This window comes from Triticum dicoccoides, chromosome 5A (genome assembly GCF_002162155.2).
Source record: "Triticum dicoccoides isolate Atlit2015 ecotype Zavitan chromosome 5A, WEW_v2.0, whole genome shotgun sequence".
NCBI lineage: Eukaryota > Viridiplantae > Streptophyta > Magnoliopsida > Poales > Poaceae > Triticum > Triticum dicoccoides.
In genome coordinates this window covers 327470946-327498637 of record NC_041388.1, presented here as the reverse complement: position 1 = coordinate 327498637, position 27692 = coordinate 327470946, and the positions used below count along the sequence as shown (strand labels likewise).

General features: G+C 44.4%; 1 protein-coding gene across 1 annotated transcript; it reads left to right on the top strand.

Moving 5' to 3' along the window:
• Positions 1 to 23782: 23782 nt before the first annotated feature.
• Positions 23783 to 26928, top strand: LOC119301281 (ubiquitin-conjugating enzyme E2 36-like). Its single transcript, XM_037578228.1, has 8 exons — positions 23783 to 23954; positions 24054 to 24081; positions 24340 to 24426; positions 25236 to 25294; positions 25686 to 25727; positions 25805 to 25878; positions 26459 to 26556; positions 26633 to 26928. The coding sequence occupies exons 1-8, from the start codon at positions 23919 to 23921 to the stop codon at positions 26668 to 26670; spliced, it is 462 nt and encodes a 153-aa protein (XP_037434125.1). The 5' UTR covers positions 23783 to 23918; the 3' UTR covers positions 26671 to 26928.
• Positions 26929 to 27692: the final 764 nt, after the last annotated feature.

Sequence of the window (27692 nt, the reverse complement as noted above, 5' to 3'; positions counted from 1 at the left end):
CTTTCAACTTCACCCTGAAATTACTTGAACCTTTCAATAATTCAGACTCGTGATTCATCAAGTAAATATACTCAACATCTACTCAAATCATCTATGAAGTAAGAACATAACGATATCCACTACATGCCTCAGCACTCATTGGATTGCACACATCAAAATGTATTACTTCCAACAAGTTGCTTTCTAGTTCCATTTTACTGAAAATGAGGCTTTCAGTCATCTTGCCCATGTGGTATGATTTGCATGTCTCAAGTGATTCAAAATCAAGTGAGTCCAAACGGTCCATTTGCATGGAGTTTCTTCATGCATATACACCAATAGACATGGTTCGCATGTCTCAAACTTTTCAAAATAAAGTGAGTCCAAAGATCCATCAATATGGAGCTTCTTCATGCGTTTTATACCGATATGACTTACGTGGCAGTGCCACAAGTAGGTGGTACTATCATTACTATCTTTTGGCATGAACATGTGTATCACTACGATCGAGATTCAATAAACCATTCATTTTAGGTGCAAGACCATTAAAGGTATTATTCAAATAAACAGAGTAACCATTATTCTCCTTAAATGAATAACCGTATTGCGATAGACATAATCCAATCATGTCTATGCCCAATGCAAACACCAAATAACAATTATTTAGGTTTAACACCAATCTCGATGGTAGAGGAAGCGTGTGATACTTGATCATATCAACATTGGAAACACTTCCAACACATATCGTCAGCTCACCTTTAGCTAGTCTCCATTTATTCCGTAGCTTTTATTTCGAGTTACTAACACTTAGCAACCGAACCGGTATCTAATACCCTAGTGCTACTAGGAGTACTAGTAAAGTACACATCAACACAATGTATATCCAATATACTTCTATCGACCTTGCCAGCCTTCTAATCTACCAAGTATCTAGGGTAATTCTGCTCCAGTGGCTGTTCCCCTTATTACAGAAGCACTTAGTCTCGGGTTTGGGTTCAACCTTGGGTTTCTTCACTAGAGCAGCAGCTGAATTGCCGTTTCATGAAGTATCCCTTCTTGCCCTTGCCCTTCTTGAAACTAGTGGTTTCACCAACCATCAACAATTGATGCTCCTTCTTGATTTCTACTTGTGTGGTGTCAAACATCGCGAATATCTCAAAGGATCATCATATATGTCCCCGATATATTATAGTTCATGATGAAGCTCTAGCAGCTTGGTGGTAATGACTTCGGAGAAACATCACTGTCTCATCTGGAAGATCAACTCCCGCTCGATTCAAATGATTGTTGTACTCAGACAATCTAAGCACAAGCTCAACAATTGAGCTTTTCTCCTTAGTTTGTAGGCTAAGAAAATCGTCGAAGGTCTTATACCCCTTGACGTGGGCACGAGCCTGAAATCCCAATTTCAGCCCCCAAAACATCCCATATGTTTCGCGACGTTTCAAAATGTCTTCGGTGCCTCAACTCTAAACCGTTTAACTGAACTATCACGTAGTTATCAAAACGTGTATGTCAGATGTTCGCAACATCCACAGACGACGTTCGAGGTTCAGCACACTGAGTGGTGCATAAAGGACATAAGCCTTCTATGAAGCAATGACGACAATCCTCAGTTTACGGACCTAGTCCGCATAATTGCTACTATCAACTTTCAACTAATTTTTCTCTAGGAACATATCTAAACAGTAGAACTAAAGCGCGAGCTACGACATAATTTGCAAAATCCTTTTTGACTATGTTTAGGATAAACAAGTTCATCTTATGAACTCCCACTCAGATAGACATCCCTCTAGTCATCTAAGTGATTACATGATCCGAGTCAACTAGGCCGTGTCTGATCATCACGTGAGACGGACTAGTCAACATCGCTGAACATCTTCATGTTGATCGTATCTTCTATACGACTCATGCTCGACCTTTCGGTCTTCTGTGTTCCGAGGCCATGTATGTACATGCTAGGCTCGTCAAGTCAACCTAAGTGTTTGCATGTGTAAATCTGTCTTACACCCGTTGTATGTGAACGTAAGAATCTAACACCTGATCATCACGTGGTGCTTCGAAACTATGAACTGTCGCAACGGTGCACAGTTAGGGGGAACACTTTCTTGAAATTTTAACGAGGGATCATCTTAATTACTACCGTTGTTCTAAGCAAATAAGATGTATAAACATGATAAACATCACATGCAATCAAATAGTGACATGATATGGCCAATATCATATTGATCCTTTTGATCTCCATCTTCGGGGCTCCATGATCATCATCGTCACCGGCATGACACCATGATCTCCATCATCATGATCTCCATCATTGTGTCTCCATGAAGTTGTCTCGCCAACTATTACTTCTACTACTACAGCTAACGGTTAGCAATAAAGTAAAGTAATTACATGACGTTTATGTTGACACGCAGGTCATAAATAAATTAAGACAACTCCTATGGCTCCTGCCGGTTGTCATACTCATCGACATGCAAGTCATGATTCCTATTACAAGAACATGATCAATCTCATACATCACATATATCATTCATCACATCCTTTGGCCATATCACATCACATAGCATACCCTACAAAAACAAGTTAGACGTCCTCTAATTGTTGTTGCATGTTTTACGTGGCTGCTATGGGTTTCTAGCAAGAACGTTTCTTACCTACGCAAAAACCACAACGTGATATGCCAATTGCTATTTACCCTTCATAAGGACCCTTTTCATCGAATCCGATCCGACTAAAGTGGGAGAGACAGACACCCGCCAGCCACCTTATGCAACTAGTGCATGTTTGTCGGTGGAACCAGTCTCATGTAAGAGTACGTGTAAGGTCGGTCCGGGCCGCTTCATCCCACGATGCCACCGAATCAAGATTGGACTAGTAACGGTAAGCATATTGAACAATATCAACGCCCACAACTACTTTGTGTTCTACTCGTGCATAGAAACTACGCATAGACCTAGCTCATGATGCCACTGTTGGGGAACGTAGCAATAATTCAAAATTTTCCTACGTGTCACCAAGATCAATCTATGGAGTCATCTAGCAACGAGGGAGGAGTGGATCTACATACCCTTGTAGATCGCGCGCGGAAGCGTTCAAGAGAACGGGGTTGATGGAGTCGTACTCGTCGTGATCCAAATCACTGATGATCTTAGCGCCGAACGGACGACACCTCCGCGTTCAACACACGTACGGAGCAGCGACGTCTCCTCCTTCTTGATCCAGCAAGGGGGGAGGAGAGGTTGATGGAGATCCAACAGCACGACAGCGTGGTGGTGGAAGTAGCGGGATTCCAACAGGGCTTCGCCAAGCGCTGCGGGAGGAGGAAGATGTGTCGTGGGAGGGAGAGGGAGGCGCCAGGGCTTAGGTATGGTTGCCCTCCCTTCCCCCCACTATATATAGGGCCAAGGGAGAGGGGGAGGGTGCAGCCTTGCCCCTTCCTCCAAGGAAGGGTGCGGCCAAGGGGGGGAGGAGTCCATCCTCCCCAAGGCACCTCGGAGGTGCCTTCCCCTTTTAGGACTCTCCCCTTTCCCTCTCTCTTGGTGCATGGGCCTCTTGGGGCTGGTGCCCTTGGACCATATAGGCCAAGGCGCACCCCCTACAGCCCATGTGGCCCCCCGGGGCAGGTGGCCCCACCCGGTGGACCCCCGGGACCCTTCCGGTGGTCCCGGTACAATACCGGTGACCCCGAAACTTGTCCCGATGGCCGAAATAGCACTTCCCATATATAATTCTTTACCTCCGGACCATTCTGGAACTCCTCGTGACGTCCGGGATCTCATCCAGGACTCCGAACAACTTTCGGGTTACCGCATACTAATATCTCTATAACCCTAGCATCACCGAACCTTAAGTGTGTAGACCCTACGGGTTCGGGAGACATGCAGACATGACCGAGATGACTCTCCGGCCAATAACCAACAGCGGGATCTGGATACCCATGTTGGCTCCCACATGTTCCATGATGATCTCATCGGATGAACCACGATGTCAAGGACTTAATCAATCCCGTATACAATTCCCTTTGTCTATCGGTACGATACTTGCCCGAGATTCGATCGTCGGTATCCCGATACCTTGTTCAATCTCGTTACCGGCAAGTCTCTTTACTCGTTCCGTAACACATCATCCCGTGATCAACTCCTTGATCACATTGTGCACATTATGATGATGTCCTACCGAGTGGGCCCAGAGATACCTCTCTGTTTACACGGAGTGACAAATCCCAGTCTCGATTCGTGCCAACCCAACAGGCACTTTCAGAGATACCCGTAGTGTACCTTTATAGCCACCCAGTTACGTTGTGACGTTTGGCACACCCAAAGCACTCCTACGGTATCCGGGAGTTGCACAATCTCATGGTCTAAGGAAATGATACTTGACATTAGAAAAGCTTTAGCATACGAACTACATGATCTTTGTGCTAGGCTTAGGATTGGGTCTTGTCCATCACATCATTCTCCTAATGATGTGATCCCGTTATCAACGACATCCAATGTCCATCGTCAGGAAACCGTAACCATCTATTGATCAACGAGCTAGTCAACTAGAGGCTTACTAGGGACATGGTGTTGTCTATGTATCCACACATGTATCTGAGTTTCCTATCAATACAATTCTAGCATGGATAATAAACGATTATCATGAACAAGGAAATATAATAATAACTTATTTATTATTGCCTCTAGGGCATATTTCCAACACCCGGCCTATATGGTCCCGGTTCGAGCCGGCCTTGCCATCTATAATGGCGGAGAGCAGGCGGAGAGTGCCCCTAATCCCTCCAAAGGAGAGCGGGTATGCCTTGTCCCTTATTTAATAAGAGGGCTCGGATTTCCAATCCATCCGTTTCTCCGGGGGCTCCTGGAGTTCTATGGCCTCCAGCTACACAATCTTACGCCTGCCTCCGTATTGCATATCGCGGGCTTCGTAGCCCTCTGCGAGCTGTTTTTGGGTGTTGAGGCTCATTTCGGGCTGTGGAAAGAGCTATTCTGCCTTGTGCCCCATTCTCAGAAGGGGTCAATATATCAAGTGGGCGGAGCCGAAGTGTGGCGCATTACTGGGACCGGATATCTATCCGGAACCCCAAAGAAGGCGTCCGAGGAATGGCCTTCGGAATGGTTTTACATAGAGGACGTCCCGTAGCTGGATCCTGTCCGGATCGGCCTCCCTGAGTTCGACAATGCTCCACTAAAGAAGCGCCTAAGTTGGCGTCCATGGAGCCCTCCGAGGGAAAGTGACAAGGACGTCCGTTACCTGATGAGCCGGATAAGATTGTTAGCTCATTCCGGACTGACCATGATCGGCGTCATGGCCGCATGCATCATGCGAGGGGTGCAGCCGCTACAGTACAGAGGCCACCCCATGTGGGATTTCAACGGGGAGGACGACGCCACCCGCTATGGTCGTAAGGGACCAGATTCGGCTGCGGCTCTAACAAAGACCTTGTCCGCTTTGTACAAGGGGGAAGAGGAGGAATTTCTCCGCATCGACCCACAGGGTGGATTCTCTATGTACAATCCCCCAAGCTGGGTAAGTGGTCACATCTACTTGCTCATCCGTTTTATATTCCCATTGTTAAATATTCAGTCCAATGACTTCAACGCAGGAACTGCGCCAGGCTGTTAAAGAAATAAACGGCCCTCCTCCACAACCCGAGGACCCAGGACGGTCCCTCGACCCGGCCTCTCAAGAGGATCCGGACTTATCTGTGGAGCTGATTGATGGAGTGTTCCATCAATTGAGCAAGGACAACGCCTTGGTGGCCATTACGGCCAATTACCCAGGAATAATCCCGGCCTCCCAGGTAACTGAGATCGAAGTCCCAGTACCCCGAATAGGGGTCCGCCCTCTCATGTTTTCAGTTTCCTGATTACAACTGAGCTTTGCAGGGGAGGTTTTTGAGACGGGAGGCCGAACCTGCGGCGACAAGCCAACGAGGGGCCGCAGGGCCCTGTGGGCAGAAAAGAGGTGCAGTCCGGACCGAGACGTCAGCGCAAAGGTATGGCGCGCCCCCTTATCCCAGGTGTTATACCTTGGTGGCATGTTAACACTCGTGCTCTCTTCAGGACAAAGAGACCTCGCCGGACTATATTCGGAGAGGCTGCCAATTGTGCTTCCACCAGCCAGGCTCCAAAGCCTAGTCCGGAGGCGGAGGCGAACACAAGGCGTGTACCGGACGCTCCTCCGACGAAGGATGTGGACAGGTTGTCTGCCACCCATTCTGAGGTGGAGAGTGCCATGAACCACAGGCGTCGCCGGACAATTGTTCGCGACGCTTGTTTCTCCCAAGAGGCATTAGATGCCTTCAATTCAGGAGATGCATACCTCCGTGCTGCTCAAAATGGTCTAGCCAGAGCCACAGAGCAATATGTAAAAGACATACGGGTAAGAAAATTTTGGTAATTATATATACATACCAGTAGCCCCCGAGACTTGAAACAGTTAGAATAACTGATTTAAGGATCATTTGTTATGCAGGTTCTTAAAGAAAAGAATTCCCTACTGTCCCAGGAGCTGGAAGAGTGCAAAGCCCAACTTGAGGCCGCACTAGCCGCGGCAGGGGAGCCCAAGGAGACCCCCTCTGGTGATATACACTTCGAAAGATAAGTATTTTGCGAAGCACGGCATGGATGCGAATCTGACAAATTAAATTGCAGATGTCGCCGGATTGAATCCGGAAAGGCAACACCTCCTACGCCAGCTGAAGGCTGGTGAGAAGGTGCTGACAAAGGTGAGGCGGGAGAAGAACGATCTCCAAGATGCCAACACCAAGCTGGGCATCGATCTGAAAGATGTTCGTGCCCAGCTGTCAGGCTCTGTTAAGGAGAATCAACGGCTTCGGCGCGGCATATTTAGTAAGTGCTTGAACGAACCTTTGAAAAAAAAAGTTCGGCGGGGAAGTCGACTAATAGAGTAATGTCTGTAGGTGTGCTAACAGGTCATCCTGCAGAGGAGATGCCCAGTTCTATGGGTGACCTTCTTCCCGAGCTCTCGCAACTGCTCGAGCGAGTTCGGCAGGCGATGCAAGGCATCGCCCAGGCCTTGTGGCCATCCATCTCCATGCCCGAAGGTCTTGGAGAGCTTGCGGAGAAGCTAAAGGGAGCACGGTGGCGCTTCCGATTGTGGAAGATATCGGCCTACCGTCAAGGCGCTAGGGAGGCCTGGGCCATGGTGAAGACGCGGTACACAAAGGCTGACCCGAACCACATGGCCGAGGTCGGTCCTGTGGGGCCCGATGGGAAGGAGATCCCTGTAAGCTTAGTATACAGCCAAGTAGAATTGGCCGCAAAGTATTCCCAGCAGGACTGTAAATTAGACAGCCTGTTAGATGGTATTGAAGAGGAATACAATCAGTCAGAATGACTATGTAATTTAATTGACATTTATAATGCCTTCTAGCCGGATTGTAGATCGTTTGTCATGGCCGACCTTTTCGCTTCAGCCTCGGGACCTGACGGTCCGGAGTGTGTCCGAATTCCCATGCGGTTATATAAGAACCGGGGAATGCATGGAGACCAGGCGTAGGGGTCATTAGTGCGTGAACAGACAAGTGCCCGACTAGTTATGTTATAGTACATGGTTAGTAAGAAACATCTTCCAGGGAGAATAGTTCCGTTAGGGGTTCCTTTCCCTGGGAGGCATGCCCTAAAGTGCATGCCCATTCTTCGAAAAAGACGCGGAAAAAAGCATCTGGGGCGCATAAATAAATAAGTGAAAAAATCATCTTTTAGGTCACCGACCGAATATTCCCTTAAGAATGCTAGCTTTCGGCTTCACCCAGTCTGAGGTACACATCCGGCTGATCCGGCAGTAACAATCGCAGAGGTGCTCCCTTTACCGCCTAGCCGAATAATCAGGAACGTAGGGGTAAGCACAGGAGCCAGGCAACCCAGCTTGGCCAAAACTTAAGTCATATCGATGCATATAATGGTGAAATAAAAGGTACATGTGGAAGTGTAACACATGTGTTGGGCATGAAGCCCGTATAAATAAGCTTTTGTTAAAAGAAGCCCCCAGGTTTAATGAGTGCGAATAGCACGTCATTTGATGATCCTTTATAGGCTATAAGAGAAAGGAAGGGGAGAAGGAGAGAAATGTAAGACAGACAGTATATAAAAAAGGGGCAGAGGAAGGAGACGAACACAGAGTCCGGCGCTAGGCATAGAATCTTCGGAGACGGGTTGCGTTCCATGGGTTCGGCTCGAGTCGGTTATCCGATGCGTCTCGCAGGCGGTACGCTCCACCGGTCAGGACTTGGTCAATTATGAAGGGACCTTCCCACTTGGGCTTGAGTTTGTCCTTTTTCTTGTCTGGCAGGCGTAGAACTAATTCACCAACGTTGTAATTTTTGGCCCGTACTTCTCTGCTTTGGTATCTTCGAGCCTGCTGTTGATAGAATGCGGAACGGGCTTTTGCCACGTCACGCTCCTCCTCCAATGCGTCCAAACTGTCCTGCCGATCGAGCTCGGCTTCTCTTTCTTCGTACATGCGCACTCGAGGTGAGTCATGAATTATGTCGCAAGGCAAAACTGCCTCTGCGTCGTACACCATAAAGAATGGTGTGTATCCGGTGGTGTGATTCGGCGTGGTCCGCAGCCCCCAAAGTACTGAGTCGAGCTCCTCTACCCAGTGCGTGTTATATTCCTTGAGGGACCGCACTAATCTGGGTTTGATGCCACTCATGATAAGACCATTTGCATGTTCGACCTGGCCATTAGTTTGTGGGTGATAGAAGGAAGCATAATCGAGCTTGATGCCCATGTTTTTGCACCAGAGTTTTACCTCGTCGGCCGTAAAGTTCATGCCGTTATCAGTGATGATGCTGTGGGGGACGCCATAATGGTGTACAACCCCGGATATAAAGTCTATCACCGGTCCGGATTCGGCCGTCTTAACAGGCTTGGCTTCTATCCATTTGGTGAACTTATCCACCATGACCAGTAAGTATTTTTGCTTGTGGGTTCTGCCTTTAAGGGGTCCAACCATGTCAAGCCCCCAGACCGCGAAGGGCCAAGTGATGGGGATAGTTCGGAGGGCGGTGGGTGGCATATGGCTTTGGTTTGCAAAGAGCTGGCAACCGATGCATCGTTGGACTAAGTCCTGGGCGTCTGCCCGGGACGTCGGCCAATAAAAGCCTGTACGGAAGGCCTTGCTTATAAGGGACCGAGCTGCAGCGTGATGACCGCCGAGTCCGGCATGAATTTCAGCCAAGAGGTTCCACCCTTCCTCTTCGGAGATGCACCTTTGAAGGACTCCGGTAGTGCTTTTCTTATAAAGCTCTCCCTCGTGGACTTTGTAGGCTTTGGATCGCCGCACTATGCAGCGTGCCTCATTTTGGTCCTCGGGGAGTTCCTGCCTAGTAAGGTAGGCAAGGAATGATTTTGTCCATAGGGCGATGATGGCCATTATTACGTGGGCTGAAGGTGTTATTTCATTGGCAGAGCCTCCGATTGTGTCAGAATGTTCGGTGTCGGGCAGTGCGGTTGGGTCCGGGCTGTTATTGTTCGGCTCCCCTTCCCATACTATGGATGGCTTGAACGGCCTTTCCAAGAAGATGTTGGGGGGGACTACGTCGCGTTTTGCGCCGATGCGTGCCAGGACATCTGCCGCCTGATTATTTTCCCGGGCTATATGGTGAAATTCAAGCCCTTCGAACCGAGCTGACATTTTTAGGACGGCGTTGCGGTAAGCTTACATTTTTGGATCCTTGGCATCGAAGTCTCCATTTATTTGGGATATTGCGAGGTTCGAGTCACCGCGCACCTCTAGGCGTTGAATGCCCATGGATACTGCCATCCGGAGACCATGTAAAAGGGCCTCATATTCGGCTGCATTGTTGGAGTCTGTGTACATAATCTGGAGTACGTATTGAACTGTGTCTCCTGTGGGGGACGTCAAAACGACGCCAGCCCCTAGTCCAGCCAACATCTTGGAGCCGTCGAAATGCATGATCCAATTTGAATATGCGACGTACTCTTTAGGGAGTTCGGCCTCCGTCCATTCTGTGACGAAGTCGGCCAAAACTTGCGACTTGATGGCTCGCTGTGTCTTATAAGTTATGTCGAACAGGAGGAGCTCAATGGCCCATTTTGTAATCCGGCCCGTTGCGTCACGGTTGTTTATAATATCGTCAAGTGGTACTTCCGAGGCTACTGTTATTGAACACTCTTGAAAGTAGTGTCGTAGCTTCCGGGATGCCATGAATACCGCGTAAGCAATCTTTTGATAATGCGGGTATCGTGATTTGCACGGAGTGAGGACAGTGGACACATAATAGACCGGCTTTTGAAGGGGGAATTTGTGTCCGTCCGTTTCTCGTTCGACGACGAGCACTGCGCTTACAACCTGATGTGTTGCTGCAATGTACAATAGCATTGGTTCACCAATGTTTGGCGCGGCCAGGACTGGGTTTGTTGCCAATATGGCTTTTATTTCGTTGAGTCTGGTCGTGGCTGCAACCGTCCATTCGAAGTGTTCGGTGCACCGAAGGAGGCGGTAGAGGGGTAGGGCCTTTTCTCCCAAGCGGGAGATAAAGCGGCTTAGAGCCGACACGCATCCGGTTAACTTTTGTATTTGTTTGAGGTCCTTTGGGATATCCAATTGTGACAGAGCTCGGATCTTGGCTGGATTTGCTTCGATTCCTCTACCGGATACAATGAAGCCCAAGAGCTTTCCGGCTGGAACGCCGAAAACGCATTTTTCCGGGTTGAGCTTGATGTCGTATATTCGGAGGTTATCAAATGTGAGCCTCAAGTCGTCTACTAGAGATCGACATGTCTTGTTTTGACGACCACATCATCTACATATGCCTCCACTGTTTTGTCGATCTGGTTTGCCAGACATGTCTGAATCATGCGCTGATATGTTGCGCCGGCATTTTTTAGCCCGAAGGGCATTGTGTTGAAGCAGAATGGGTTGTATGGTGTGATAAATGTCGTTGAGACTTGGTCTGATTCTGCCATCTTGATTTGATGGTAGCCGGAATATGCGTCGAGGAAACACAACAAATCGTGTCCTGCGGTAGCGTCAATAATCTGATCGATGCGGGGGAGGGGGAAGGGATCCTTTGGGCAAGCCTTGTTAAGGTCTTTAAAATCAACGCATAGGCGCCAGGATTTGTCCTTCTTTGGTACCATCACCAGGTTTGCTAGCCAGTCCGGATGTTTTATATCTCTGATGAATCCGGCCTCCAATAGCTTTGCTAGCTCCTCTCCCATGGCCTATCTCTTAGGTTTGGAAAAACACCGAAGAGCTTGTTTGACAGGTTTGAATCCTTTTAGGATATTTAAGTTGTGCTCGGCCAGCTTGCGTGGGATTCCTGGCATGTCTGAAGGGTGCCAGGCGAAAATGTCCCAGTTCTCTCGTAGGAACTCTCACAGTGCAGCGTCTACATCAGGGTTTAACTGTGCCCTGATGGAAGCTGTTTTATTGGGGTCCGTTGGATGGACCTGGAATTTGACTATTTCGTCGGCCGGTTTAAAGGAGGTGGAATTGGATCTTTTGTCGAGTACCACATCATCCCTATTCACCGTGGAGCGTAGCGCAGTCAGTTCCTCAGCCGCTAGGGCTTCGGATAGTGCCTCAAGGGCCAGTGCGGTTGTCTTGTTTTCGGCGCGGAGTGCTATGTCCGGATCACTAGCGAGAGTGATGATCCCGTTAGGCCCGGGCATCTTGAGTTTCATGTACCCGTAATGGGGTATTGCTTGGAAGATTGTAAACGCTTCCCGCCCTAGCAGAGCGTGATAACCGCTGCTGAACGGAGCCACATGGAACGTGACCTCTTCGGACCTGTAATTATCCGGCGTCCCGAACACCACATCTAGTGTGTTTTTTCCTGTATAGCGCGCTTCCCGACTAGGGATTATTCCTCTAAAGGTTGTGCTGCTCCGCTCAATGCGGTTCTAGTCTATTTCCATTTTTTGAAGGGTTTCCTCATAAATGAGGTTTAATCCGATGCCGCCGTCCATGAGTACCATGGTAAGATAAAAGCCGTCCACTATTGGACTGAGGACCAATGCGGCTGGTGCTCGGGCTGTTCGGAATTTAGGTTCATCGCTGGCGTTAAAGGTAATAGCCGTGTCACTCCATGGGTTAATTGTTGCTACTTGGTAGACTTCGACAAGGCTGTGGAGTGTCCTTTTTCGCGTATTATTTGATGCGAAAGTCTCAAAGACTGTTAATACCGTATTGGTGTCTCTAGGGTGGCTTTCTGTGGCCTCCGAAATTAGGAGATCTTCGCCAATTTTGGCCACCTGCCGGAGTATCCAACATGCTCTAAGGCTGTGACTTGGTGTGGCGTCCTCTGTACTGTGAATTTTACAGGGTCCATTAAGCCATCCTTCCAGTACGGTTCCATGCCCTGTAGAGGGTTTTTGCTTTTTGGTGTTTGACCCGGGTGTCTAGCGATGATGCACCCTTTTATTTCGGGCTGGGTTTGTATTCAGGGCCGGATCGTCCCAAAATTTTATTTCGGTTTTCCAGGCGCTTTCCATCGCACAGTACTTTTGTACAATGGACGCTAAGTCAGCGAAGCGTGTAATATCACGGCAACTTATGGCGTTGAGGATTCCCTTGTCCGTGCAATTATTGCAGAAGATTGAGATTGCGTCTTCCTCGCGGCAGTCCCTTATCCTGTTCCTAACCAGGAGGAATCTGGCCCAGTAATGATGTACTGTTTCATCAGGCTCTTGCCTGATTTGGGATAGACCGCTTATGTTCGGGTGGGTGGATGGAATTAAATCCGAAGCCTCACCCAATCTGAGGCTCAGAGGCCGAGGAATTTCCGAACTCGAAAATTTGGATTCTTGGATGTTGTCCAATGAATCCAGCCCGTCGCCTGACTCTAAGTTCAGGTCTTGAGTGATATCCTCCCCTTCACGGGTATCCGTCTTGGAGGGATCGGGAATCCGGACGTAGCTAGTCCTTAAGATAGATGAAGGGTCGCCGCACTGTCCCTCTACCACGGCAACGTGATGGGTGACTTGGGGAGAGTTAATCTCTCTCATATCGGGTTTAGGCCCAATCTGGTCGTAATCCGTAGCGATTCCCAGGGCGGCGATGCGATCCAAGAGCTCGTTTATGGAGAGCTCCATTGGATCCAACTGCTCGGCGAGTTCCGAGCTAACATGAAGATTGTTTTCAATGGCTCGAGAGGTCATCGTCGGCGCAGAAGCCGAACAGGCGTTCATAAGAAAACCACCTAGCCGGAGGGTTTGGCCGACAGCCAAAGCTCCCTTAGCAATGGTGCCGTCTTTAAAGACGGGTTGAGGCATCCTTCCTGATGGCGACGACACAGAGGAACTCTCAATGAAAGCACCAATGCCGGTGTCAAAACCGGCGGATCTCGGGTAGGGGGTCCCGAACTGTGCATCTAGGCCGGATGGTAACAGGAGGCAAGGGACACGAAGTTTTACCCAGGTTCGGGCCCTCTTGATGGAGGTAAAACCCTACGTCCTGTTTGATTAATATTAATGATATGGGTAGTACAAGAGTAGATCTACCACGAGATCGAAGAGGCTAAACCCTAGAAGCTAGCCTATGGTATGATTGTTGTTCTGTATGTTGTCCTACGGACTAAAACCCTCCGGTTTATATAGACACCGGAGAGGGTTAGGGTTACACAAAGTCGGTTACAATGGTAGGAGATCTACATATCCATATCGCCAAGCTTGCCTTCCACGCCAAGGAAAGTCCCTTCCGGACACGGGACGAAGTCTTCAATCTTGTATCTTCATAGTCCAGGAGTCCGGCTAAAGGTATAGTCCGGCCATCCGGACACCCCCTAATCCAGGACTCCCTCAGGGCCCACGAGGTAGGGGGCGCATCCTAGGGGGGCGCCCCCCACCCTCGTGGAAAGGGTGTGGGCCCCCTGGTCTTCATCTTTGGCAAGGATTTTTTATTATTTATTGTAAGATATTCCGTGCAGTTTCAGGTCATTCCGAGAACTTTTGTTTTCTGCAAATAAAACAACATCATGGCAATTATGCTGAAAACAACGTCAGTCCGGGTTAGTTCCATTCAAATCATACAAGTTAGAGTCTAAAACAAGGGCAAAAGTGTTTGGAAAAGTAGATACGACGGAGACGTATCACCAGCGCATGCGCCTGCGCGTGCACTGACGCGCACGCCCGTGCCGGTGCCCGTGCACCTGCCAGCGCATGCACCTGCGCGTGCACTGACGTGCGCCCCCGTGCCGGTGCCCGTGCACATGAATGCCTCCGTCGCGCCGTTGACAGCGCCTGCCCCCGCGCGGGTGCCAGTGCCCCCTCAGCGGCATGGATAGCCGCCGTCGACCGCTTCCTTGAACCAACGCCAGTCGCCTCCTCCCGCCAGTTGACTCGCTCCGAAGTCCAAAACATTTTGGCCTTCCTTGAAGCTAGGCCAACGTCCAGGAGTATGCCAACAACGGCGCAAGACGTCACCGTCGCCGTCGCTCAGTGGCCCGACGACACACAGAGCACGGCAGAGGAGCCGCTTCCCACCGCGAGACGCCTCCGCCGCCGCCACGTAATCTAAATTTGCCATAAAAAACGTTCAGATTGTCATGCTTAAAATCCGAACGTTTATCATTTCCGTTTATTTTATATCGATCGTCCTATAATTTAAAGTCGGAGTCAGACTGAACGAAATGTATGATTTGATCGATTGAATGTTCTGCTAGAGCCGTATCAAATTAAATATAAAACGTCATCAAGCCATATGTATTCCTTGTACTGCTTCAATGTCGAGCGCTCAACACGTTTAGCGTGTAGTTAATTTCATGCCAAAAATAGTGCTAATCACATGACAACACACAAATAATATCCTAGTAGTTAATATCCGCATGCACTTAATATACTTCCAAATTAACATGCATTGCACGTACACACTGACTAGTGCTGCTAGTACGTGAAACTGGTGCCGTGACTTGTGAATGCGTCCAGATATGGTCAACGACAACATCGCCCGCGAGTTCTTCCTGTTTGCCCGTGCGTCTAAACGCAGAAGGGGAGGAAAGAGAAAGAGAGAGCACACATGGAACCCACCAGTAAGTGAAGGCGAATAGTACTAAAAATAATATTACATGTTATCCATTAATTAGGCTGTGGTAATATAAAAACATTATGTGAACAAAGGGGGTACAACAAACATTGCTATTCTACGTATGTTGCCTATTGACGTGCGGCTTGAAGGCCCGGTCGCATGTTTGATCCTCGTCCTTTATTTTTTAATTTGTATATGGGTCCAAATTTGTTTCATGACATGTGGGCCCCTCGGTGTGTAGTTTGTAGCACTTTAATTTGTAGGTCAAAATTTGTTCCATTCCAAGTGGACTATCGGTGTGTAGTTTTGTAGCTTATTTATAATAATTAAAGAGAACAACATAGTTTTTTCAATAATACCATGGTGCGAAGTTGAAGGCGAGAAAGGATGTGCGAGAGAGCGATGACCGAGTCAGAGGGAAATCAACTAGGGGAGTTGCGTGGGTTGCAACGGTGTTTGGAGTAGTTGTGGTCCGAATGCTACGAAAATATAATCTAAACCGTCCGGAATAAATGCCTACACAAATTAATCCAAGGTTGGAGTGCCCCTCGCAATGTAAATAGCTCCGGCTTTGCGAAGGATGCAAAGGTAGTAGCTTCAATGCGTGGAAGATACGGTGTGAGAAAGCGAGGTCAATCGAGAGACATATAGATAGAGAGACAAAGTGAGTGTGGTCCAAAATTCATTGAACAAATATATATGCTCTGGAGAGATATTGTCCGATTGAGCTTTTTGGCAAGGGTGAGGGCTGTAAGATAGAGCTTGAGAGATGAACCAGTCACAGAAGTGTAGATATATTTTGTGCGTGGGAGGAAGCAAGGTCAACCGATCACATAGGGTCGTCGTGCGATCGAAAGAGTGAGACGGGTTGGAGAGAGTGACCTAGATAGATGATGTGTGTGAGAGAGTATACAATGTGAATAGGTCAAATTGGGCTCAAACATGATGATATATCGTTTTTGTCCGAGAAAGAGCGAGGTCAATCGAGACATACGAAGAGAGAGAGAGAGAGAGAGATTGAGTGAGCGTGGCTCACCATGAGGTCGAAAGAGTGGCGGCGGCTTGGATGGACTGACCTAGATAGACAATCTACGTGAGAGAGTATAGAGTGTGTCGATCGAGGCCCAAACAGGGAGATATATCATTTGCGTGTGAAAGAAAACGAGGTTAAACGAGACTTAGATAAAGAGAGCGAGATTGAGTGAGTGTGGCCCGCCGTGCGGAAGAAAGAGTGAGACAGTCTCGAGGAAGTGACCTAGATATACAACATGCGTGCGTGCGCATGAGAGGTTGGGGGGCTAGATAGGTAATACATGTATTTAGCGCGAGAGGGTGAGAGGGAGAGGGGGGAGAGAGAGCTCGGCATGGAGTGCAATGGTGGGTGTGTGTGGTAAATACATTTGGTAACAGAGTGGAAAAAGGGGTTGTGTAGTTGAGAGACTTAGATATAGAAATATGGAGAGAAAGAATGAACGTGTGTTGGAAACCGATAGCTTCCTAAGGTGGTTAGGAGAGGAAGATTGACTGATACAGGAAGTATGTAGCATTTGTGTGGGGGGAGGGGCTAAAAATAATATTTGAATGTATATAGTATGAGACTTAATATCGATGTTTCAATTTAATGTACATTGTAAGATTTGAACCGAGGACCAGGCATACCAGTAATTATTTCAAATTTGTGCCATACTAAGTTTTGAAAAGTTGACATTGACTCAGTTTGTTGTGCTATTTTGTAGGTCATATATTTGAATCCATCCAAAAGTTTTCTCACTATTATGGTGTTCATCATATACATATGAATTTGTATTAAAAATAGCATGGATACAATGAAATGCAAAATCCACGTTAGAATTGGAGATCGCTACGTGACACACACTCTAATTCAAATAACTAACTACGTGACACATACTCTAATTCAAATAACTAATTATGTGACACACACTCTAATCCACGTTAGCGTGGGTACCGTTTCGATTTTTTTTCAAACAACTCCTCATTAATTAATTTATAGTACTCCCTCTGTTCACTTTTATAAGACTTTGAAGACATTTCACACAATATGCAAAACAATTCATTTTAAGTTGTCTAAAATGACTTACAAAAGTGAACGGATGGAGTATCTCGTTTCGAATGACTAATTATTGCAAAGAAAACACGGGCATGGTAATACATACAGATTCGTTTGCAAATGAAAGAATATTTGTTTGCATTCTCAAATGTAGGCGCACCAGGCAGACCAGGGTCATGTCGGGGTGGACGCTGCTTCGGTGCCTTAAAGGCAACTGCCTTTGGGCCACTGACATGTGGGCCAGCCACCTGTTGGGCCCACATGTCATGGACATAAAGGCAGGTGCCTTAAGGCATCGAAACATAGTCCTGTCGGGGTGGTCGCGTGTGTCGGACGGACGCGTAGCACCCAGCCACCCACCCCCCTCCCCCCAAAAAAAGGACGACGACAATATAAGTTTGCGCTTCCATGTTTCGGATTGAAATATCCGGCGGCCCCAATTCCAGCCCTGCAAAATCTCTCTTCTCCACCGTCCCCTTCCGCGCCCAGATTGCTCAAATCCCTAATTCGCCGACAATCCTTGAATCACCCCTCGTCTCATCTCTTTCCCCACCGTTCTCCACCTCTATGCCGGACGACGACGACGAAGACGACGGTTGCGCCTCACCACCGCACCGAAGCTACCTAATCTACGCCCTCGTCCACCGCACCGGGTGGTCCACCGACAACGTCGGCCGCCGCAACCTATGAGCTTGCTAATGCATATCACACATTATGTTGTGCAAGGGAATGTTTAAAACTTTAAAAACAAATCTCATCTATCATGAACTACTCTCAACACCAAGACATATAAAGGCTTTCACAAAAGTAATCAAATCCTAGACATAAAAGACTTTGAATCGGTGAACAGTTTTTCTAATCGATAGGCATTTTTTTGAAAATTTAGATTTCCTCAAAAAAATCACGAACATTAGTTTCGTGTATGATTTTTTTAATGCATGAACATTTTTTGAATTCATTAACATTTTTTGACTCAGAAAACTCTTTTTTGAATCAATGAACTTTTCTAAGACTGGGGAACAAAATTTTCTTTATTTTTATTTCTGTGGACATTTTCTAAAATTCTATGGACATTTTTTCAGATTCACAATATGTTTTGAATACACAATCATGAACATGATTTTATTTCCCGACCTTTTTTCCAAATCATGTTTTTTTTGTTATTTGCTAACAGTTTGGCAATTCACCAACATTTTTTGAAACTGCGAAAATGTAATGATTTCCTAAGCATTTTTTTAATTCACGTACCACCAACATTTTTGTACTCAACAAACCACCAACATATTTTTGACCCAACAAACCACCAATTTTTGTTATGATTAACATTTTTTGAGTCAACAAATCACCAACATTTTCTTGAAAACTCGCAACTTTTGAAATTTGAAAATGCTGTATTAATTTAAAGAAAGAAGAAAACATAATGAGAAAAGAAAAGACAAAAAACAAAATTAGGGAAAACAGGGGAGTGAAGCCCCGCGCATGGAAGGGAGGACGTGAGAAAGAAAAACAAAATTAGGGAAAACAGGGGAGTGAAGCCCCGCGCATGGAAGGGAGGACGTGAGAAAAGGAAAACAAAATTAGGGAAAACAAGGGAATGAAGCCCCGCGCATGGAAGGGAGGACGTGAGAAAAGGAGGGGAAAAGGTGTGAGTGTTGGGGATCAAACCCTAGTTCTGCTCCCTAGAAGAGCAATGCGTTCACCACTACGCCGTTAGTGTGTCTGTGATTTATATCGGTATCACCACTATAAAACAACAAAGGAGGACGGCGCCTTTGGATCCGAAAATTGAATCGTTTTCCTCACTTATGGATGGCATGGTGGGTAATTTATATAAACTTCAGGGGTATTTTCTTGGACGGACGACCAGAAATACTATTTGCTTTATTATTAGGGGAAGATGGATCGGAGGAAGTAAGTTATTTTAATTTTGCTGTTTACTAAAAAACATTAGGGGTTACTTAGTACAACAGTACAAAAAAAAGAGTAATGGTGATTGCATACACCTATGCTTACCTATATATAATAATAAAAAGCTATTGCTTCTTGTGGTACATCATGAAAATTGCCTCCAAAATTGCAAAGAATTATCCACCAATGTCATCTATAAGTGATAAAAAACATTTTTTTGAGACATTGATAAAAAAAATTCACAAGGGGGGATCCTTGCTTGGGCCGGCCCATGCAGTAGGGACCTCGCGAGCTGGGAAATACGCAATGCGCCCACCGGCCCATGTCTGGGCGGCCTTTTTTATTTTCGTTTTTTCTTTTTATTTTTCTTTTCCGTTTCGTTTTCCCACTTTAAATAATTTGGGACTTCAAAAAAATTCCGATTTTTCTTAAAATAGATTTGAAATAAAATGTTAAATAAATCAGAAAATTTTTGTGGATTTTAAAACTGTTTGCAATTTTATACAAAAATGTCTGTTTACTCAAAAAATTCAAAATTTTGAAAACAAATGTTTGGGAAATCAAAAAATATTTACATTTTTTTAAAGTTCATGTATTATTTTTTTAATGAAATTGAACCAAATTTCACCAATTCAGAAAATGATTATCAATGGAAAAATATCCTAAATTCAAAAATTGTTCATGACTTACAAAATAGTTTATTCATTCATGAAATGTTCACTGATTCAAAAAATGATCATGCATTTTAAAAAATGTCCGTTAAATCAAGAAAATGCTCGTGAATTTTAAAAATTGTTCCACCAATTTCCGAAACAATGTTTGTCCATTCTAGAAATGTTCGCTGATTCAAGAATTTTTTTAAAAAACTGTTCACAATTTTTTTTAAATGTTTGCATAAAATGTTCATGAATTGAAAAAATGTTCTTAATTTGAGAAAATGTTCAAAAATTTGCAAAAGTATTCAAAAATTTGAAAAATGTTCATAATTTCAGACATGTTCACGAGTCTAAAAAAATGTTCATGATTTCACGAAATTGAGAGTGGTAGTGTATCTCGGTGATGCAGCAAAATGTGATCATAGCCATTGGAGATTATAATATATTTTTTCTTCCGTTGCAATGCCCGGGCCCCTTTGCTAGTTTATTCATTCAAAAAATGATCATGCATTTTAAAAAATGTCCATTAAATCAAGAAAATGCTCATGGATTTAAAAAATTATTCCAGCAATTTCCAGAACAATGTTTGTCTATTCTAGAAATGTTCGCTGATTCCAGAAAATTGTTAAAAAACTGTTCACAATTTTTCAAAATGTTTGCATAAAATGTTCATGAATTGAAAAAAAATGTTCTTAATTTGAGAAAATGTTCAAAAAATTGTAAAAGTATTCACAAATTTGAAAAATGTTCATAATTTCAGACATGTTCACGAGTCTAAAAAAATGTCATGATTTCACGAAATTGAGAGTGATAGTGTATCTCAGTGATGCAGCAAAATGTGATCATGGCCATTGGAGATTATAATATATTTTTTCTCCCGTTACAATGTCCGGGCCTCTTTGCTAGTAATTTTAAAAATTCCTGGCAGTCCCTGAGAGACCTAATAAGTTATTTTTTTTGCCAATTTACTAGAAAAATAATATAACACGGAAAAAGAGGGAAATCGCAATTTTTTTAAATGGTCCCAACGGGGCTTGAACCTGTGACCTTTGGTATATCAGACCAACACTCTAACGAACTGAGCCACATGACCTAATTAATTAGTTAACATTTCTTTCTTTATTAAAATAATTGAAAATACAGAGAACCAAGAAATCAATACCCATGAGAGTTAGGCTCCTCGCTTACACTGGGGCCAAGGTTAATAAGCTGGATAGGTGTTTTGAATTCAATAAAGGATTGGAGTTCAGTGGTGGTAAGCAACACTGATTTTGTTTGGATGTTCTGAACCTCGTGATGGTTGCGTCAGTCGTGTTGAGTGGGCACTGGTTTTTGGAACATTTAAGAATGCACTGGATTGGGCGTTTATATATTTAACTCTTTTCAGTGTCTGAATATTAGAATGTCACTCAGTTTTTCTTTCCTTGCGGGGCCTTCTAGCTTAAATCAGTTATTTCCCTGCTTGCCCGTTTTTCTCTGCTCAGAAGAAGTTCAAAGAATTCACATTTTTACGGTTCAGTTTTGTTCAAATTTTTGTGTGCATGAGCGTATAGCAATGCAGTATATCGGGCCAAAATTTCAGCAATATACATGATTGCATGTAAAAGATACAAAAAAGACAAAATACGTGAAAACTAGGGGCTTGTTTTTTGGTGTTTTGGGGCAGAAATTTTGTCTTTTTTATGCAGCACGTAATGTAACGTATTATTGAACGAAATTTTACAGGTACTTAGACCACATGCATGCGTATTCATGTAAAAACAATCAAATCTTTTAAGTATCTTTATGGAGCAGTTCAAAATAAAGTGCTCCGTTGCCCCCATGTTCTGAAAAATTGTTTTACTTTTGTGCCTTCTATTTATGTCTTCTAAGGCTCATCTAATTCTAATCTGACACTGGGTTTTTGAATGAGCTGGAATGCAGAGGGAAAAGGAGACGGAGACTGGATAGAGCGCTCTTGAGGAAGATAACCATGATATTGGTTAGCAATGTTTTTGCCATATCGTTCCTTGTTTGAACTTGATTGAGGCGCAAGATGATTAATTTAGATGTTGCATTCCTATGCCACGCCGCTAAGATCATATGTTTTGCTTTTGTTGTCGCTTTATTCAATACCATCGGTTTTGTTAGTGAAATTGAGATCCTTCCACTGAAGAATAAAAAGAGATAGGTAAATTGTTTATTAAGCAAATATTCACATGTATTTTTTAACTTTATTAGGGGTATATGCCCACACGTTGGTAAAACACATTGAGCGTTGGAATACCAAAACGTGGAATTTTATCAAAAAAAATCTAGTAGAACAAGATTAGCAATGTTTTATTTTGTCTATTTTTATTATTAGTTAAATAAAAGAGAAAGGGGAAAATGCACCCCCCATCTAAGCTATTGTCTTGGTCAAACAATTTTAACACGCTTAACCTCCCAAACTATAATTGTTACGATCCATTCGGCAACTTTTACACAATAGTATCCAAATGACCCACGTTTTGCACTCTCGTTCTGAACGCCAGTTTCTCCCTTGCCGACCAGCTGCACTTTCTCGAACCGCTTCGCAGCATCGACTCCAACATACATATGAAGGCACTACCTTGTTCGACGCATGGATGCATGAATGATGCACGTATCACAAAACAAGAACCACAATACACATAAAACAACTTCAAAAATAGACATGAACTTAACCTAGCACACCGTACGGAAGCATGAGAAAATAGTAACTTTTATTTTATATTAATTACTATCTTCAACTGTATGAATTGATTACTTTTGATCTTATGAATGAAAAACAATCAAGAACTTCTCTCCAAGCAAGAGGAGTAAAATACTAGCCCCAAGTTGGCTCTACATGATTTTTTGACTGAGCCGTACAAAAGCACGTTTCATATATGGAGAAGCAAGTTATCTTCAAATTCAATTTCGATTGTACTTATATTTGGCATAACATCAAACAAAATTTCATAAAATTGCTACATCAACTCTAAATAAACAACATAGTAAAAGAAGTGTAGTCAAACTCTTAACTTAGTATCCATGCAAAAAGGCTTAATTTAGTCATTTAGTATTAGTGTATGAAAGATTAGTAAGGCTTGTTAATTAAAATAATATTATCAATTTTCCATGAGAAATATTCATAATTTTGAAAATCATCAATTTGTATTCATATCAAGAACTAGAGTCAAAGTTGCGTCTTGAAGATAGTCTATATTTCGGATGAATCACTTTGCTGGATATCCACGTGAGAAGATATACTATATTTCATCACCTTTTTCTACCGGTCTTGTTGGTTTGAGTGTTGGTTGCAAATGTCAAGTTTTAACATCGCTAAAAATAGTTTGTGAAAACATTAGCCTTATCAATTTAGGTAGCAAATTGGACACAGGGAGTTTGTGAAGTTAAACACGGCCTTCGCCTCTTCTCCCAAGCGAAGGCGGCCAGTGTTTCCTGGCTCCCGTCAGCGCTGTGGCCTTAGGGCCACGTGGACGCGGAGGATCCCGGCCTTTGCTGGCGGGAGGGCTTCGTTGTTAGATGTTTCAAATTTTTTTAGGGTTTGTGTCCTTAGGAAGACAAGACGGTGGCGGCTCCCTGAAGATGGAATAAGGCTCTCCTCGCCTCGTCCCCATCCTGGCGGTGCCTCTAGCATCATCAGAAGGCGTGTGGAAGTTTGTCTTTGGCAGATCTCGTAAGATTCGATCGGTGTTTGTCTACGGTGGATCCACGTGGATCAAGTCTTTGTCCGTTTACGTTTGTGTGTCTTCAGATTGGAACCTTCTGATCTACGCTTCTTTTTATTGGCGGTGGTTACTTTTCTGGTGCGCTGGTCCTATAGGGTCCTAGCACGATGATTCCCCGATTGTTCACTTCAACAAGTTTTGCGCGGCTCTAGAGAGGGAGGGGCGATGCTGATGGCGCGCCTTCGGGTCGTTTCAGTGCTTATAGTTGTCGCTAGATGGTCTAGGGATCTGTATGTAACTTTTGTTATTTCTTGTGTTCGATTTACTGTCATGATTGAGAATGAATAGATCGGAAATTACCCCAAAAAGAAGCAATTTAGGTAGCAAATCAGTTAAAAAAAGGTAGCAAATGAAAAACAGTCTAAATCCTATCTCTCCGCACTAGCCTCATAAAAACCCCAAACAACAGGGACTAAACTGCATACCCCGAAGGATCATTGTTCGCTGACGCCGCCTCCTTTGGTCCTTCCTCTCCTCCCGTCCCCTCCCCTCCGCCGCGATCGATCCCAAGAGCACGAAACCCTAGCCCTAGCCCAACCCATCTTCTCCATGGCCAACAGCAACCTCCCCCGCCGCATCATCAAGGTAACTAACCCTTCCGTGCGCTGTCGTTCCATCTTCCCCAGTTTTCCCGCTCCTTTCCATGCAATTTTGGTGATTTTCGGTGGGTGTTGCTTCCTGCAGGAGACGCAGCGGCTGCTCAGCGAACCAGGTGAGATCTGAGATGCCTCTACGCAGGAGTTGATGCTATTTTAGGAGTTTGTTTTTGCCTATTTTTGCATCTCCAGTTAGCTTCAATAGATCCTCTAATCTCTTGTTTGTTTGTTTTGGCTAGTTAATACTAGAGCTTCAGTTATTTCTCTAACTGTGAAGAGTCGGTCCCTACTTTAGCTGTTCCTTAAATTTGTAAAAACAATCGTTGGATGGTCTGTTGAGGATCCCGGGCACTGCCCTTGTTATGTTCTTGCAGCTCCTGGGATCAGTGCTTCACCATCAGAGGAGAACATGCGCTACTTCAATGTCATGATCCTTGGCCCAACTCAGTCGCCATATGAAGGTGTTAAGTTTTTTTCCTTCTGTTCCTCTGTTCTGTACTTTAGTTGCCTTTGGCATTAACTGCAGAGTTAGCAATGCAATGCTCTAATTGGCTGTTGAAATGGTAGATCAACTTTAGGACCCAATCAACTGTACTAAGAAAATTTATCGCGGTATGTGGATTCTTATAGTGATTTGTAGCTGTTGGACATGATCAAGGATAATTCGAGCATTAAATATTTTAGAGCAAAGTGATGCCATAATTAAGAAACAAAGCAGCCATATTTGTCGTGTGCCACAACTAAGAGAAATAACATATATATAGTATAACCTTGCTGTGCGTGCACACATGGTTTAGCACAATTCAAAGGAATTTCGGTGCAATGCAAGCAGCATTTTTTTTTGTGTAAGTTATTGAACGCTCTTGTTTCTGCAAAATTCATGGACGCATCATTTATTTCCTGAAATATAAGTATCTGGAAAATGAAGAGGTTTATATTTTCTGTTGGTATCACATAGACAACATCATCTTCCTGAGATGTATAGCTTTCCAACTCCTGACTCCTAAATAGGCTTGCAATTAAGTCACTGTTTTTCCCCATATGTGGAAATGCTTGAATGTCCTGGATGCTCCCTGTTATTTTAGTAGTACTTCAATTCTCAACACAAACTTCTGATGTGGTTCATTTTTTGTCATGTGATGATTACTGCATCCTCTTTACCTCCACTAATGCATTCCTAGCTCCTAAGTTATTACGATTAACTCATCTTTAATGTTGGCTATTTCTGCAGTATGCTGTCTTGTTAACTGTTAGTTTGATTACTTGTCAGGAGGAGTATTCAAACTTGAGTTGTTTTTACCTGAAGAATATCCAATGGCTCCGCCAAAGGTGTTTCATTGTTGCTTTATTTCAAGTATCTCAGTGCTACGACTTTGTCGGTTTGTAATTTTGTTGATGTTTTTTCCAAGCTTCATGTAGACTAAGTTCTTATGTGCACCCAATTCATATGGAGCCCATATGTGTAGCTAAGATTCTATCGCAGCTTAACAAATAAATGTTGGAATCATATGAATAAATGTTCGATATCATCATATGATTCTTCTAAGGATCTTGATGAGTTTGAGGAAGATGTATTCATCATCATATTTAGTGTTGAGAGGACTTAGATTTGTCTTGTTATTTTGTTAAGACTTCAGATTGAGTGGTTACATTGATTTAAGGTCTACATGAATTTATACATTTTTTGTGACTGAAGTTTTGATTTGATCACTGTAAACAGGTTCGCTTTCTCACAAAAATTTACCATCCAAACATTGACAAGGTAAGTTTGTTATATTCTGACCCCTTATATACGTTAATAAATTATACTATTTTTCTTAATACGTACATTATATACAGCTTGGGAGGATATGCCTTGATATCTTAAAGGACAAGTGGAGTCCTGCCCTTCAGATCCGAACAGTTCTTTTGAGGTGAATGTTCGTGCTTCAGTAGTATTTTTGTTGATATATGTGATGACATTCTGTTGTACTCCGCATTTGGTGTGTTTTGTTCATAAAGAAGTCGGTACTTCTATAGAAACCATTTATCAGCTCCACTGGACTAAATAGCATTTTTAGGTTTCCTGAAATAGTTTTGTGAAATGGATATTAGAAATGGGACATTAATTCTACATTAAATAGCTTTTGTAGCACTTTGCAAATGCTTCACACTAAAAAGCCAGGCATATCATATGGGATGTATACAGTCATTATGCGGAGACCCTAGAAGAAATGAAAGATTTCGATAGTTGATGACACTAAATGTACAGTACGATGGAGCTGCTGGCACTGCCACCACAACCACCAGTAAACTGGTGGCAGAACTGATATGTGTTGCTGTAACTAGAATATGCATAGGAGTACGTGATGTGGGTCCTTCAGTACCTTACCACTGCTGGTATTTACTTGGAAATATTTGCTGAAACATAAGCATAAAGTTCAAACGAGTTGAGCAGAACAAATCAATCTTAGCTGAACATCTCATTCCTTTCCACTTGATGTTTATTTTCAGCATTCAAGCACTCCTCAGCGCTCCAAATCCTGACGATCCGCTTGCTGACAATGTGGCAAAGCACTGGAAGGCCAACGAAACAGAAGCTGTGGAAACAGGTGATGATCTTGTCGCATTTCTAGCTGCAAAATATAGCAGATTTTTCTCAAGCAGTGCCGGTTTCATATTGTGCAGCCAAAGAGTGGACCCGTGTCTACGCTAATGATGCATGAGCTCTGCATGCTATGACTGATTGCTCAGTAGTCTTGGCAAGGTGAGGTGAAATCGACTATCAAGTGGTTTAAAATGGAGGTCCAACTGATGAACTAGTGAAATGTGAAGTTTCCTCCTTGCATCGCGTGTACTGAGTGTGATGTATATTATTACCCTAGTTGGGATGCGACGGACCCATGTGCACGTATATTTTGTTTGAGTGTTGTACCGTAATAAACATCCTGAAGTCATGTGTGCCTTTTCTTGCTCTACCTCAACTTCTTGGCCTTTCCTGGTTTGTTTTTATCAAGTGTTTGAGAATTTGTTGTACGTTCTGCATGTGTGTATCTTTGTTGTGAGCGAGAGAATAGTTGCGTGGTAGTAGTTTCTAGATAGAGTTTTTACATTGCGATACCATGGAACGGATACATGAAAGAACAAAGCCTACATGTGGTGGTCTAGTAGTCTACCTTTTCCCCGAGTAATATGTAGAGCTGCGGCGTAGAGCTGGGTTGGTCTTAGTGATGTAATGGTATAGAGCGGTGGTCAGTTCCTTGTTTTTCTGGGTTTTGTTTTCCATTAGCAACGCTAGAACTAACGTCAGTTTTTATGTGATTCACTGTATGGGTTTATGTGATTCACCCCGGTTAAATTTGTGTGTGTGGAGGTATTGGTATTGGCGGTTGACGTGCTACCAGCATGGTAAGGCCAAACTCCAACGCTAGACCCTATCCCGATGTCTGGATTTCGTCTCTTTGGGGTGAGAATGGGGAGACGGATGTCCGTGTCGGGTCGGACTGGCATCGAGGCGCCCAACGCGTGGCCCCAACCATAACTTGTCCGCGGTGGGAAAAAAACACACGCAAAAGCAAAATAAGGCATTTTAACATAGCTAAAAAACTAAAAAAACATATTTAAAAATCCGCCGTCCTCACGGACCAACCACAACACTTAGTTTAATTAACATCAAACAAAAAAAAAAGATAAGCGGCCGCCCCACGCGCCGTATAAGACCTTGCCGTCGTTGCTGATGCCGTCGTAG

Coding starts and splice junctions, on each gene's coding strand:
- LOC119301281 (XM_037578228.1), top strand. CDS start 23,919: ATGGCCAACAGCAACCTCCCCCGCCGCATCATCAAG. Junction 23,955..24,053: donor TCCCCCGCCGCATCATCAAG/GTAACTAACCCT, acceptor TGCTTCCTGCAG/GAGACGCAGCGGCTGCTCAG. Junction 25,879..26,458: donor ATCCGAACAGTTCTTTTGAG/GTGAATGTTCGT, acceptor GTTTATTTTCAG/CATTCAAGCACTCCTCAGCG.